Source organism: Sceloporus occidentalis, unplaced genomic scaffold (assembly GCF_023333645.1).
Source record: "Sceloporus occidentalis isolate IW3139 unplaced genomic scaffold, rSceOcc1.0.p SCAF_1, whole genome shotgun sequence".
Taxonomy (NCBI): Eukaryota; Metazoa; Chordata; class Lepidosauria; order Squamata; family Phrynosomatidae; genus Sceloporus; species Sceloporus occidentalis.
In genome coordinates this window covers 227,337,933-227,354,459 of record NW_028316981.1, presented here as the reverse complement: position 1 = coordinate 227,354,459, position 16,527 = coordinate 227,337,933, and the positions used below count along the sequence as shown (strand labels likewise).

General features: G+C 40.4%; 1 protein-coding gene across 4 annotated transcripts in view; it reads left to right on the top strand.

The window, feature by feature from the left end:
- Positions 1-16,527, top strand: part of CCDC171 (coiled-coil domain containing 171) — a 199,382-nt gene that overhangs the window by 44,148 nt on the left and 138,707 nt on the right. For all 4 annotated transcript variants that reach the window (XM_089511607.1, XM_089511617.1, XM_089511597.1 and 1 more), the window contains exons 11-12: positions 8,907-9,009; positions 15,437-15,543. In XM_089511607.1, the coding sequence (XP_089367733.1) occupies positions 8,907-9,009; positions 15,437-15,543 (210 nt within the window). The remainder of the gene's footprint in view (positions 1-8,906; positions 9,010-15,436; positions 15,544-16,527) is intronic.

Here is a 16,527-nt window from a genome sequence, read left to right as displayed (position 1 = left end):
TATTTTTTTCAACTGCTCTGCCATAATAAAAAAATATTTTGCACCTTCGCAAATGTAACTTGTGTACATCAAGCATTAACAATGCCAGTTTAATTCCAGCTTCAGATTGTGACACAACAAGATGTGGAAAAGTCGTGTGTGTGTGCGCGTGCATGTGTAAATGCTTCTGTATGGCACTGTAAAGTATTGCTGTTAAGGCAGGACCTGTCTGAGTACTGTATTACTATACATTGTTTGTGCATAGACAGGGGAGACCCTGTAGCATGGGAAAAGAAACTCTTGCCCTCACCCCAATATCATGCAAGGAGGCCTCATCCACACTGAAGACATAGGCTGCATCCACACTGAGGAAATAATCCAATTTGACAGCACTTTAAATGCCATGGTTCAATGCTATGGAATCCTGGGATTTATAGTTTGAGTGGCATCAGAGCTTTCTGACAGAGAAGGCTAAATATTTCACAAAACTACAGTTTTCCACAATTCCACAGCACTGAGCTATGACAATTAAAGTGGAGTCAAGCTGCATTATTTCTGCAGTGCAGATGCAGCCTAAATCTCAAAGCATGTATCTTCCCCTATCTCTAATCCAGAGATAAGTGGATTATTTGTTTGTTTCTCTGGCTGTTATTATTAATTGTTTTAATCCTTGGCGGTTCATTATTGGATGCAAAATATTCACAATAAAAGAAATGAAAATTTAAAAAAATTGATTTGGATTAGAGCACAGTGGGCAAAGTGACTCTCCAGGTACTGTTGGATCGCAACTCTCAGGAGGCTTAGCGATTATAGCAAATGGTGAGAAAAGCTGAGGGAATCCAATTACTTTGCCCACCCTGCTTTTACCCAATATTTTTTGCTTTTAAGTTCTTTGTACTTTAATATTTTCTGTCCAATATTTAATAAACATTGGTTAAAATATTAACAACCATATCATAAAACACCAACAGCAATGAAATACAGCAGCTGTTAATTCCAATTAATGATGAATTTCTGAGACTACTGAAGTTTTTGTTCCTTGCACATCCAGAAATGTATATTGGGAGACTGTTCCACATCTTTGGTACCACAACTGAAAAGACCAATAAATATAGGTAACCCTTCTACCAAATCTGAACAGCAAGGGGACCTGAAATGCAGCTTCTGAAGTGGTTTCAGAAGGCATGTAATTCACAAATGAATCTTATCTCTGAGCTGGAGATGTCTCAGGAGTATGCAAACGTAGGATGGTCCATTTTTGATGCCAAACAGATTCACACTTTCACGTATGTTGTGTAAACATTTTTACACAAACATGCATGTGTTCATTCTGTTCAGTTGTACACTTGATCTGTACTCTGGATTTCAGAGGATTTTTGAACCTAGATACACATCAGGAATGAACACATGTACAGACATTCTCACAGATATCAGAACCTGGTTACCTACAGTGTTAACACATTTACATTGTAACTTCTGAACACACCTTATTTCACTCTTTGGCACTGATGTGTTTGCCCATTGCAGCCTTGGGTAGCAGCTCCATCAGTTTGCAATGCTGAAGGTCACCAGTGCTATTGTTACACAGGATAACCTTTAGTTAAAAGTGTCACTCTCCTTTCTGTTGTGTTAGAATGGGACAGGATGTTTTAAAAACGCATAACAATCAAGGATTCCAATTGGGAAAGTAAATTACTTTTTAAGTGGGTGGCATGCAAGATGTTTAATGAGCTACTGACTTTGAAAGTCACTTTGCAACAGAATGAGGATCGCCTAGGGAAACTTTATAGTACAATAAGGCTCACATGCAGTGCTTTTATTGAAATGGCTTCCCTTGTTGGGTAGCATTTTCATGTGGAGAGCCTCTGAGGGCTAGAAAGAATATGGTGCATTGGGACTCATGTTGCTTCCTGTCTGTGCAATTTTGCAGCAATATAACCATTCAATTATTACAGCTGGTATATGCGAGTGTATGTTGCCTTCAAGTCACCTGTTGACTTATGGTAACCCCATGAATTTCATAGGTTTTTCTTAGGCAAGAAATACTACAGGTGGTTTTGCCAGTTCCTTCCTCTGAAAAATAGCCTGCAACACCTGGTATTCATTGATGTTCTCCTGTCCAAGTATTCATGAAGGTTAATCCTGCTTAGCTTTCAAGATCAAACAGGATACATGGCTTTAAAAACTACTTACTTTTATTTAGAACTATTATCCTGGTGTAAGGAATGGCTACCTAAATCAGTGGGCTTGTTCTTTAGAGAATGGATTTTTGAGCATGGTATCTCAAATCTACAGAAGATCACCCAGATCTCATTATGAATTGTACCCCCAACAGTGTTTGAAGCTATTTTTTTATATTTGGCAAGTGGAAAGGGGTGAGGGAGGGAAAACAAAGTTGATCACTGTAGGTGTGTATTGTATACCAATAAAAAAGACAAAAAGCATAAATCTTGATTTATTGACACACACATGCATAGGATATGCCAAGAGTTCCACCAGTACAGTGTAGTATTATGTGATCTTTGAGTTTGTATCACAACAAAGGATGAAGACCCATTGTAAATCTGAGATAAATGAATATGGTGCTTTAGTTTAGTATTCTCATTAATATTTTTTTAAATATCAAGATCTGCACAAATACATGTAATAGGAAGACATGCTCATGGAGCTAGTGTGGTGTAGTGATTTGAATGTTGGATTATGACTCTGAAGAATAGGGTTCAAATCCCTGCTCAGTCATGGAAACCCTCTCTTCCTCTCTTTTCACTTCCCTCAACCTTTCCCAGCATGCCTTTTAATGCCTTCTAATGATGTGGCCAAAGTACGACAGCCTCAATGTGGTCATCTTGACTTCCAGGAAGATTTCAGGCTTGATCTGTTCTAAGACCTATTTGTTTTTCTTTTTGGCTATCCACGGTATCCTAAGCACTCTTCTCCAGCACCACATCTCAAAAGCATTGATGTTCTTTTTATCCACTTTCTTCACTGTCCAGCTCTTGCAAGCGTATATGGTGATGGTGTCGGCCAGTATATTAAATTGAGATGAAGGCCAACTCCCGGCGCAGTCTGGGTAAAAATCACCCAGCTACAGCCAAAACAATGTACACAGCAGAGTATAACTAACACACACACACACACACACACACACACACACACACACACACACAGACAGCTATTGGTATTGGCAGTACACTGACCACTTTTCAGACTTAAAAGAAGCAATCACAGACAATTGATTCATCCAAAGTCCTGGAGGTTATCTTCAGTTATAATATGTATAATATAAAATAGCGCGCGCACACACACACGCTCACTCAATTCTGACTTTCAGTCAACTTCAATGTCAGTTTCACAGCTGCAAACTAAAATACAGTAGCTCACAGCAATAACCTGTTACTCCAACAATAGCTTACAACTAACCAAACATTCCAGCTGTCAATTGACATCTGACCAGTCTTTTGGTCCACTAATATAAAATGTTGGCTGTGAGTCATCATGCAGTCAATCAAAATATTTTTCTGTTTAAAGGCACATTACACCAACAGATGGGAAATACAATGGCTTGGACGATTCTAACTTTAGCATTCAGTTGTATAGCGTTAATCTTTAGGATCTTTTCTAGTTATTTCATAACTGCCTTAGGGTTGCCATAAACCAGAAATTACTTGAAGTCATACAACAACATGCAAACTCCTTGAAGTAAAATGTAATAAAACAGTAGGGCTTGCATTTCCATTTTTTATCTCATGCTCCAGAAACCCAGGGTGTCATGCATGGTTTCTTCCAGCCCAGTTTTATCTTCAGAATTGCACTGTAGGTTAAGTTGGTCTAAGGGAGTACAATTAGCTGTGTCACCTAGTGAACTTTATAGTTGACTGGAGATTTAAACCTCATTCTCTGCAGTACAAATCTGGTATTCTAATCAGTTAACCAGATTGGCTCTCTTCTAGTCTGATTTACCTCGGGATAAACCTGTGTAGGATCATTTCTAGGATCATTTCCGAGGCATATCATCTTATCTCTACAAGGAAGGAATTCCTGAGTGTTTCTGAAAATTCCAGCCATGCCTTTGCTGATGGCTATCTTGGGTTATTTGCAGGTCACTCACTAGGCCATTTGTTCATTCACCCATCAGAGACAACAAGCTTGCTCTTGTTTACAGGATTGCAGATTCCCCAGATGTTGCTAGAAGTGATAAACTTCATTTCAACCTCAGGCAAAACCCTTACATATGTAACAAATCACAGGCTGAAGTAAGCCCAGAGTTTGTTTGTTTGTTTGTTTGTTTTTTGATAATCATATTGTATCCCATCCTTTATGCCAGTGAATTCAGCTGTCTAATTTTAACCTCACAACTCTATGATGCTGGAAGAGAGAGCTGTGCCCAAGTATGTGTCATGGCTGAAACAATACTTATTTTTCATACAAAAACCGAGCTTCTAAGAAACAGGTAGATGGACACTTGTTGTTGTTGTTGTTGTTGTTGTTGTGCACCTCCAAATTATTTTTTACTTATGGCAACCCTAAAGTGAACGTACCTTAAGGATTTCTTGGTAAGTGTTTTCAGAAGAGGTTTGCCTTTGCCAACCTCTGAGGCTGAGAGCAGGTGACTTGCCCAAGATCACCCAGTGGATTTTAATGCTTGAACAAGGAACTGAACCCTGGTCTCCAGAGTTGTAATCCAATGCTCAAATCACTACACCACACTGTCTCTTACATGCAAGTCTGCACACAGCTTATTCCTAGGCTACTCACGCTGGCTCTCTAGATGGGCACTGAAGATGTTAAAAAAGAACAAAAAGCAAAATACTGACTCAATTGAAAAAATGGTCAATGGCAGTCAAAATATTTCTTATTTCGAGCACTTAAAGCACTTAAAGTGGTGTCAAACTGCATTATTTCTCGAGTGCAGATGCACCCCTAGAGAGGTGGTGGGCTTTTTGCACAGCACCCTGCTGGAGACGGACAGCTTCCTGCTCAGTGCTGGATTTCTTACACCAAGCAGGGGTTGGATCTGATGACCTATAGGGCCCTTTCGAAATGTTTGATTTTATATGTCTATACTTGTTTAAATATTTCTTTTTTTGAAGCCAGTGGTTGTGATTTGTCATGACAACAACTATCGTCTGAGTGAATAGCTGCATCTGTTGGGATCTAGGGGTAATGTGTTGTTTGATGAAAACTACATGAGTATATGTGGGCATTAAATGTATATATGTATGTGTGTATGTGTGTATATTTATGTGCATACACAGTAGAGACATACAGTAATTGTTGAAAATCTTAATAGCTCTGAACACAGGAAGGATGGAACCGGGGACCTTCTGTTTGTAATCTGTGTACTTTACAATTGGGCAATAATCCCTCTGTAACAAAAGTCAAGATAATCCATCCTATTCTCAAAGATGCCAGGGAGGGTGGAACTGAAACTTGGATAATGCCACTTCCTAGTACACTTGTATCCACATTAACAAGCTTTTTAAAAAAGCTACTTCAAATCCCACTCTCACCAAATCAAAAGAATACAGGGAAAGTGACTTATCAGAGAGGGAGAAAAATTACCCAAGATATAGGAGTAATCCTTAGTAAATTATGGTAGATGGAAAACAAGGAAGGTAAATAGGCCACTGCTTTGAGCTTGACCATGAGAACAGTGCTGGGCAAATTAAAGATTTTCTTCTGAATTTGATTGCAAGTGGAAATACAAAGTGGGCAGATTTGTCTTAGAAATGGCAAATAACAGCACATGTAAATGCAGAGCAGTAGTATAAATATAAATATACTAACGTTTTTTGAATTGAAAGTAGAACATCTGGAAGAGAGGAAAAACCACTCAGCTTGGGCTCTGGAGCAGTTTGCACAGATCTTTGCATGGAATGAGATTTTTGCTGCACAGCTTTGAGCACTTAGTACTCTAAATACTTATAACTGCATGAAAATATTTATCTTATTGGTGTGACATTGCTTTACAATCTTTTCCCAGCATTGTGCAAGCCTGGCAAAGTAATATTGATATAATTGTGTGCAGTTCATCCCTCTAGTCTATTTATATCCTGTAAGAACAACAGGCATCTTAATAATTCTTTTTGGAATATTGCTGATTTAGAAATGAAAACCCTGGGATGAGAATTCCATTGGCAGTAGCAATTCTTTGTGAAGGGTAGTACTAACCATCACACGGGGAAGCCCATGTAAAAGCTACTGGGGATCAAACACTGAAATGTATATGAATAATATATTAGTAGATATACAGAACATATAATTAAAATTAAAATAGTAGAGCAAATTGATAAAATATTTAAACAGAATAGTAGAGAACACAGCAGAGATTCACATATGTTGCTTGTCTTCTCGTCAGTCTCAATACACTACTGGCTCATAATAGAGCTCAATTTTAGGAAGAGAAAGATGTTCCAAGCAGAAGAATCCTGTATCCTAGCCAGACCTCATAAGCATAAAAAGACCTGGACATTCAAAAGTTTTGAACATTCAAAAGTTTAGAAGGCAATCAGAACCGGAACCAAAGTTAGATCAAATGTCACTATAAAAATGGCATACCCTTCAACATTTCACAGATAAAAACTGTACACATGTGGCTAGGCAACATCAGAACATGGTCAATATGGCAAAAGTTATTAATGAGAAAAACTACATAAGCTAGGAGAGGCTGCAGACATTTGTTTTTGCCTGAGTCTGCAGGAAAGGGCAAGATCCTGCCTACTCCTTTCCAGAGTTTGCACTCTGAACTCACTTTGAAGCACTTGAAGCTGAAGGACAAATGGAGGGAAAATGGGACAAGGAAAGAGAAACTGGGACGTTTTAAAAGCAGCTAAAGAAGTGGGATGTCAGTGAATTAGTTGAGACTGTTCCTGCCAAGCTGGGAAAGTTGAAGGATATGAAAGAGGATGCACAGGGGTTCCCTGTCCCATTTCTTTCATCTACTACCATATGGCAAAGAGTGGTAGAAGGACAGCCTATGGATCTGCAACTCTAAGTTTTGCAGGTTGCCTCCCCTGAAGCTGCTCTGAGTTGAACAAGAGCTCTGCTGGTGCTGAACTAGGGGCCAACACTGACAGAGCTCTTATTGAAACTGGAGCAGCTGTGGGAGGAGGGACATTTTAATTCAGAGTGGATCATACACATGCCGCCCACCCCCATGCTGCCGTCACACCGCATGCCCAACTGCATGAGGTGTGTGTCACAGCACTCCATTAGCGCAGTGTTTAAATGCGCTGTGTCAAAGGAGCACTGAAATGCCACTGCGGCGGCAGCTAGGCTGTGAAAAGGAGCCACTTTTTGCGGCTTCTTTTTGTGCCACGGAAAGGCCAGATCAGGGGCATGTTATGCGGTTGCCATGGCCCTGATCCGGGGCTGTCTGTTAAGCCCCATAGTCTCTCCCTTAATATTCTTTCTCTCGGCATGTGGAAGTGATTGGGAGCAAGTGTGCATTTGTGCATGGAATGTTTTGTGTCTTTTTCAAGGGGAAACTACATATAATACTATAGCCCTATACAATGAACTCCTGTCATGGAGGGGAAGCATTGTAATAGAGAAAGGAAAAAGAACTGTCTGCTTTTCTTCTGCTGCTGTTGGTGCTGCTGTTGTTATTGTGTTCCTTTTAGTAATTTCCTGTTTGTCGTAACGCTAAGGTGGCTGTATTGCGGGGGCTTTCTTGGCAAGAGAACAAATCTTTTGGGGACAAATCATCCCAAACAAAGGGTTGCCTTTTCCTTCCTTCTAAGGCTGAAAGAGTGTGACTTGCCTAAGGTCACCCAATGAGTTTCCATGGCTAAGCAGGGATTCGAACCCTGGTCTCCCAGTGTCCTAGTCCAACATTCAAACTATTACGCTGCACCTCAAATCAAACTGCTTTTACTCCTGACAATAAACAAAATATACTTGTGAAGAAACTGTGACTCAGGAGTACTGACCTTGGGTTATTTGGGTACTACTTTGTATATGTGCAGGGAAGCTGACTGAAAACAATTTGATATGGAAGAAGATGGGAAGCAGACCTTCCACTATCCTTTCTCAGTGGCAAAGAGATCCTTTAAATATGTGCGTTACAGCACAGAAACATTTTCCTTACAAGTGGAGAAAACACAGTTTTCTAACACACAGCTTCTTCCCAACCGGGTTATTTGGGTATGACTTTGTGTGTGTGCAGAGGAGATAACTGGAGCAACCTGAAAAAGAACATATTCAGGGGTATCCATATATCAAATTACAATAACATCCAAAGCCACAAAACAATGATACCTTTATTTGGCTAACCAAAATGCACAAAATACATTAGGCAAACTTTCGAAGTTTCACTGGATTCTTCATTAGGCAAAGGTGTTAAGCATCATACAGGAGAAAAAAATATATAAATTTATGATGTTAGTCAGAGGTTTGCATTTTCTCAAGGTGTTGTTGGTATGTTTTTCTTTGGAGGAATGTCTATGCAAGTGAGTCCCTCTTCCTTCTGGCCATGTGGCTCTGGGAACAAAACATTCCAAAGTCCAAGAGATAAAATTTGAATTCCATTAGCAATGCAAGAAAGTACTACTTCTGAGATCCCAAAGGTCTCCATCCTTTGTGAGGTCACAGCCCTTTTGTTAGACAATGACTTAGTCCAACATGAAGGCTTTGAAAGTTTGCAAACTCATGTATTTTTGTTGGCGGATTTATGGTATCACTGTTTTGTGGATTTTGGATGTTATGGTACTGAAAAAGAATGGTGATAATTTATGGACTGCTTCACTTTCTTCTTGATATCCCAGCAAAAGTTCTAAGGCAATTACGTTTGCTTAGTTATGGAGCTGTGTGTTTTCTTTCTTTTCATTTTTAGCCTGTTTGAACTGTGATTCTGAGTTGCCTTTCTCTTACTTAATACCTGTAATAGTTTTACTTTTTTGCCTTCTTTCCCACTTTTTCTAACAAAGGCCAAGAAACGGCAGGTCTTCCTAACAGAGACGTGTGAAAACAACGCAAGAGAGCTGGAGTTTGTCTTGGACAGCTTTACTGTGTCAGGCCAGTGGACAGCAGGTTAGTTGAAGGTATAAAATGACAGATGCATCTGTCAGTGCTCCAAAGTCACTACATTGTGGGAATTCTGCAGATGCCTCTTGTTTTCCCTCTTCTCAACATGCTTTGATTTGATGACATGATAAGAGCAGTTCTCACAGCAGTCTAGTGGCCTTGCTAGCTGAGAGGGGGTGACTGGATGCGGACCTTCTGTTGTCAGCCCCAAATTTTGATTTACAAGTGTCGGGCTGTGTGTGATCGGTCAAGAAAGGGCTTTCTGACTGTGCTCTCAATCCAACTGAGAAAAAAGTCCTTACAGTATGCCTACAAGGGGAACAGATGTTTTTGACTGAAGTGAGCCAAATTCAGAGGCAACCTTCAGCTACTTAAAGGTCATCTATTCAAAAAAGGTTATGTAGGACACTGAGTATAACACATCACTCTTTACAGTGTTACTTTGAAGTTAGCTGAGAGGTAATCATTACATCCATGCCAACATAAAGTCTACCCCAAGTGATATGCAAAAGTGACCTCTTTCTCTTCATTGTCTGTCATGCGGTGCTGATATTGATGATGCCAAATTTAAGGAAGTGCAGAAAGGGCAGAGTACCCAGTCCTTAAAACAGAACAGGACAGAACAAAACAAAAACTTGATATTTTTGGTGAGCCCCCTTCCTTTTAATTCTCTTGAGATCTGTTTCTGAGACCCTGTAAATATATTATTTTGTGTAGCAGATCTTTCCCTGTTGCTTTCTGCTGTAATATAGGCAGAAAGGATGTGAATAGAGAAAGTCAAGGGGTTATCAAATGCAAAATCAGCAAACTCTCTAAAGAGGTACAGATATATTGACTTCATGTAAGTATTTGTATTTCACAAAAATGGGGAAGGCAGTGCACATTCCAAAAATAGTTGTTATTGTATCTTTTAAAAAAACCCTATATCAAGCCACAAAGGCTACCTATTTAAACAATAATGATATGGAAAGGCCCATCACTTTTTGTTTATCTTCTGAGGGCCTGCTCTGAATTCTTCCAGTAAGGAAGGTATGATTGGTCAGGTGTGAGACAGGCCTTTTAGGTGGCAGCTCCTCCCACACAACGTCAGGGTGACCCCTTTTCTATAGTTCTTTAGATTAGCAATTGAGAATTGTTTTTGTTGCATCAAGTTTTGAGTGTGTTTTACTGTTATCTAACTGTGGCTTTGTTTATCTGTTCATTCTGTTCAAAGAACATTCAAGCTTATTGTAATTTCATTGAATGTTTTGTTGTTGTAAACTATATTAGAGGCTCTATTTAGTGTAGAAGTGGGCAAGTGCATCAGGTCCGGGGCAAAATCCTTCCAAAAAATGGAGCAGAATGGGAAGTTAATAGGAGTTTGCTTCTGGTTTTGGAAAGTCTGTTTTATTTTTTAAATGTTAAAGTGAGTGGGTAGACTATAACTTATTTCAGAAGTGGCACAGAAGACTTCACCTCACACTTTTGTCTCAGTGCCATACAGAAAAGAGCTACGGTTTATATTAATCTGAGTTTGGAAGCTGGTAGTGATTGCTAAAAGTGGAAACACCTTCACAATCTCAGTCTGAAATGGTTGGACTAAGTATGGATTGGAGTTCTGGCTGAGAAGCTGACCTATAGCATCAGTTTAGCCAGAGGAGAGATAAAACAAGATGCATTTCCTCTTTGTTTTATGGACTTTAATTCCACTCAGGCTTCACCAGAACAACAACTAAAATTCTAAAACAGATTCCAGTGCAAAGTGCTGAATTATATTGTAAATCATCAAAATAGTAGTAACAAGAAGAATTTTCTACACATTTAAGACAAGCAGTACTTTACAGTTAAGTAAGCAATGTATAGTAAGGAAGGGGGAGGAATTCTCAGTAAGAAGTGTATGCTGTTATGTATGTTTAATATTGAAAATCCACCCAAAATATTTCTTTTAAAGATTTTGGAAGCTGGGACTTTCCCACAGAAAATTTGGGATCTGCTTACCATTCTTTTTTGTACTTTGGCTTTTGCTCTATATATGAGCAACAATAGAAGTAAGTATTTAGTGTTTATGGAATAGTGGAATACAGGACTTCGGAGATGCAGCCAGCCTGCATCGGGCAAGGAGATGGGGAGATGGAGACAGAAGGACAAAGTATTGTGTAGCCTCTGGAACCTTCTCTTGAATCTTACCTCCTCTTTGGTTAAAAACATGGAATAAGGATTTTGAATGGAGCATTCTGGAACAACTTTGTTAAAAGAGAGGTTTTGGCAAGGGAGGCAGGCTATCTGGAGAAGAACTAATATAATACAAATAAAACCTCAGTATAATTATTGATACGAAACGTATGCCTTTTTGTGTGTGTATTGTTTTTAGTTTTAGATTGGAATTTGCTTGTCTGTTTGGGGCCATGGGGAAAGAGGTGATGTTGAAAAGATGCTTTATCAAAGTAGTCTGAGATTATTCTCTTGTTTCTATCATCTTTCTCCCCATCACTTACACGGAACCAACTTTTTTGTACCGTGTCAACAAGAAAAGCAAAATTAAAGATAAGAGTGTATTTGCCTTGAGACTCAATAAAGTTAGATTTCTGTCCTGGTAGCTTAAGTTAGTCAACCCAGCAGGGTGGTATACTTTTAATATGGACATAATGCTTTAGGAAAGGCTGTTTTTAAGGCACAAAATCTAATAAGTGGTATGGCTAAATATAATTAAACAATAATAATAAACTTTTTTGTGGGGAAGGGAAGTACATTCTTCTGAATTAGCAGGTTCTGTGGAGGGGAGACAGGAATGCAGGTCTAACTCAGAGCCTGGAAACTTTTTTTGTACTGAAGGCGGGTTACAAACCGCCACTTGGGACGTCTGCAGGATGTCCCATTTTAAAAAAGGGGCGTCTCTTCTAGACGCCCCTGGCTCTAATACGGACTCTGTCCGTACAATATGGTGCCGGCCGTTCCACACGGCCGGTGCCATCTTTACGTATCGGACACTGTGCGTCCGAACGTGTTGCGGCGTCTGTGACATCGCGAATGCGCCCCTGGCGCCTCGCGACATCACAGAGGCGCTGCTTAAAGAAGCTCCATTTTGGAGCTTCTTTTTCGGTCCATGTGGGAGCCGCGCGGTGTGGCTGCTGCGGCTCCCACACGGAGCAAACGGCGGCAGCGGCAGACCGCCTCAAAGTGGCGGTTTATAACCCGCCACAATTTCCAAAATCCCACAGCTAGCATGACCATGGATGCTCTGTGAGTTGTAGCCCCAAAGTAACTTTTCTAAGCTCTGCCTTCTTTTGTGCCATATAAGAGGCCAATGAATACTGCTGATCTTGTCATACCACAGAACACTCACATGTGTGAACCCAAGCTGTGTGCTGACCTCCAGTGCGTGGTATCAAAAAAGTGAAAACTGCCTTATACAGAGTATTAGAATCAAAGCACTAGAATAAAACTAACAACATTAGTCAAAGCACTGAATTACAATAATGGTTGAGATCTTGCCTCACACACAAAGCCATGGAATCTAAGGCTCCATACAGACCATCAAAATAAAGCTGCTTCGGGACACTTTGGAGGTATGCTGTTTAAATGTTGCATGCGTCCTAAGAATCCAGAAACCACACGAAAGCCACGATCTAGTCCTAAGGACTGGAGTGTGGCTTTGGCGCAGCTTCCAGACTCTTAGGATGCATGCCATATTTAAACAGCATACCTCCAAAGTGTCCCAAAGCAACTTTATTTTGGCAGTCTGTATGGGGCCATAGTTATGTTTTAACTCCCCATTCAACCCCTGAAACCCATCTTTAAGCTAGTCAGCATCTGGAGTGATGGAAGTCTGTTCTGCTGGAAGATGTGACTAGCTTCCTCCCACCTATGAAAAAAACTGTGATGAGGAGTTGCGTCAGTCCCTGCAGGTGTTCCTGCTTCTGTCCTTGCAGCCTCACTTGAATGGGCTGATCACGTCATCCTACAGTGGCCTGCTTGCCAGCAGAACAATCGTCATCTTGCGGACTGCCAATTGGTTTTTAAGGTGGGTTTCAGGGTCATTTGTAACTGTGGGGATAGTGCCATGGTTGCACATGACAATACAAAACAGTTACGATGTCCTGCATCTAACTTGCAATGTCATAACAGACATTGGCCCATTACAAACGGGCCAGAAAGTATGCGCAGAGCGCGTACTAGGGTTAGAAAGGGGCGGTGCTTCCACACACCCCTAACCCTAGTGCGTGCTCTGCGCGCACAAAATGGCGGCGGCTGTTCCACATGGCTGCCGCCATGAGGATGTCACGACTGCGCCACCTCTATACAGGGCGGCGTGGACGTGACGTCCTCGCTCCACGCCAGGGCGCTTAGTGTGCCTTTAGCACGGAGCAGGAAGGAGCTCCGTTTCGGAGCTCCTTCCTGGTTTGGTCCGCTCCGCTGGGCGCAGCCTTCACACGGCTGCGCCCAGCGGACCAAAGAAGAAAGGGGCCAAGCGGCCCCTTTCTCCTCCTCCCTGCCGCTGCGGGGTGTCCTTGGGGCTTGAAGCCCCGAGGACACCTCTTTCCAGGCTGCGGGGAAGGGGCCTTTTGCTGCTTCCCCGCAGCCTGAAAAGCGGCGGATCGGGGCCTCAGCGGCTGCTGCTCTGAATGCTGAGGCCCCAATACCCTGGGGAAAGGGGCGGGTGCAGCCCGCCCCAAACGGGCGGTCTGTAACCCGCCATTGTTGTGTGCCTTCAAGCCGTTTCCAACTGATGGTGACCCTAAGGTGATCCTGTCATGGAATTTTCTTGGCAAGATTTGTTCAGAGGAGATTTGCCATTGCCTTCTACTGAGGCTGAGAGCATGTGATTTGCCCAAGATCATCCAGTGGGTTTCATGGTCGAACTAGGAATTGAAACCTGGTCTCTAGAGTCATAGTCCAACATTTAAATTACTACACCACACTGGCTCTCTGATAAAGAAATACTCTTAATTACTATTAATAACTATTATGTGGAACACCTTTCATTTTAAGAAACTCAGGAAATCTTGAATCTAAAAAAAAAACCCCACAAAATTCTAACAAATCATAAAATTTTCCTGTATATCAACATATTGTGAGCTATATTGTATATAATGTATGTTGAATTATTGATACAAGGTATCAATCTGTTGTGAGATATATAATGTATTGCATATTTTTTTGTATACAGGTGTCCCATAAATGTCTGCTTGTATAGGAGGTAACAGTGTTTTAGGTTTTGAACTTTAGTCTGGTAGTGAACAGTATTTCAGATTTAGAAATTTAGTGTGGGATTCATTTTTTAAAGGAGCTAACTGCATTCCAGTTTTCAAACTTCAGTGTGGGATTAGATTTTTTGGAAAGCCAATGAGGCAGTCTCATGTATGGCATGAGAAGACGCCAGGATTTGCAACTCTTTTGGATATTACAGCAGTTTAGCCATGTGGATGAAGGTCAAATAATTCCTGAAAATGTTCTTTAAAACAACCGTTAAGGACAAGCTGCCATCACCAGCACTACCATTATTACCATTATCAAATCCTTCTGTAATCTTCAGTGAATATTTCTTTTTACATAGTTTCTGTTTACACTGATTCTGATCTCACTCTGAGCTCAGAATGAAATTGGCCATGACAGTCTGGTTTCCTCCTCTTCCTCATCTGCTACTCGCCTCAGCCGCACATACTGCTTCTAATGAAATGGCCACAGGCTTGAACTGTACTTTGGCATGCTGTTGCAAAACTTCAGATAGTAGCTTGTTTAGTGGCCCAGCTGAGGAGTGATCAAGAACCCATGGCAGAAGTCTTGCATAGCCACTGTATTTATGAATAGCAGAGATACTGGAATTTGAGCTTGGGGTGTGTGTATGAAATGGCCACTATGAACACTGCAGTCATGAGTTTAAATGGCTTGAATTAGCAATTGAATTTGGGTTTTCAGTTTTTGTATACAGGATGAGGAAAGAAATAACTTTTGGAGTTAGATTTCAACTGCTTTAAGTTGCACCCAGGCATAATAGGAAGTCCTGTGTTCCTTGGCATAGTTGTGGGAAAGAAGATTTATTTGCAAAATACAGCATATGGCTGGTCATGAAGCGACAAAGGCATGGATGTTGTACATTTAAGAACAAATGCTTATTTTGTTTGGAGGAGCGTCTTTTTCCAACAAAGCATAGACTTTCCGTTATCAGACACCTTTTAAATATGATTGGAGATGGGCCTCATGATGTGTAGGAAAACAACATTCGAGTTAATATTTTCATGTGGTGAACTGCAGCTAAAGTGCAAGAATTTTCTTCAGCTTCATTTGATGTTAAAGAACCGAACACTAGTATGCCTTGGAGAAAACACAGTGGTTGTTCAACATTCTGTATTGTCACTGGAGCCCAACTAATTTAAATATCTGTGTTGCTGTTGGAAAAGTTTTCTGTCTGTGTTCAACTCTGAGGGCTTTGTTTTGATTCTGTATTTTTCTTCAGGCATTCACAAGGACAAAGATAAACCTCCAAGCTTCACTCTTGTCCTTGAGACTTTGAGGCATACCTTGACAGATTACCAAAACAAGCTGGAAGATGCATCTAATGAGGTAACACTTGCACTGTTTGGTTCCACATACATAGCCTTCGGCCCCCAATAGTAGAGATTCCTTGCTTGTTACAGAGGTCAAAACTCTGGGAATGTTGTATTGACAGCTTCACAAATAAGAAAAAGAAATAATCTTTTGTCACTGTTCTTCCTCTAAGCTTGCCCTATGGTCACAATTCACTTAAACTTAGGAAACTGTTTAGCTGTGTTCTTTTTACAGTGTGCTGTTTATACTGGCCAATTATTTTTAGTGCCTGTATATGAATACATGATGCCTTTCATCCATTACTTTGTAATGTCTTAACATAAATACACAATATAAAATCATGGTGAGATACCCAAAAATATATGTTTAAATACAGTATGCATTGAGAACAGATGAATAAAGATGCATGTTCAGAATGGGGAAAATATGCTAGAAGTTGAGGAGTTGCATTGCTTTGAATGGGCCATATTTACGTAGCTGTTTGTAGTCCTGCTACCGTATGTTAACTTTGTCAAAATTGAAATATTTAAATTAGGTTTTTAGGTGTCATATAATGATTAGAAATACTTTTTTTTTGTTCAGTGCTGATTGGCTAGTTTTCTGTGTACACAAACAGATGGACCTGGGTTGATGCTACTCGAGAATGCAAGCATATAGTCATATATTGTAAGCTAGCGACCTGGTTGTGTGTAGATATGCATAGAATTACACATATGTAGGTGCAAAGCACAGCTTGAAAATTGCTGTAGTTCAGTGATGAATTGGGCTGTGAAATACACTTGTCGTATATTACTAAGTTAACTTACTACACAATTTTTTTTCTTGTCATCTACCTGTGTTTTAACATGTTTTGTCAGTGTGTTATTCAGAAGGCTACACTGAGCAACTAACTACTTGTAGGAATTCATGAGGGATAATTATTATTAGACAAAAGTAAAGCATAATTGAACTGGAATAATTGTGGATGAAGAATATTTTTTTAAAAGGCTTAACTGAAGT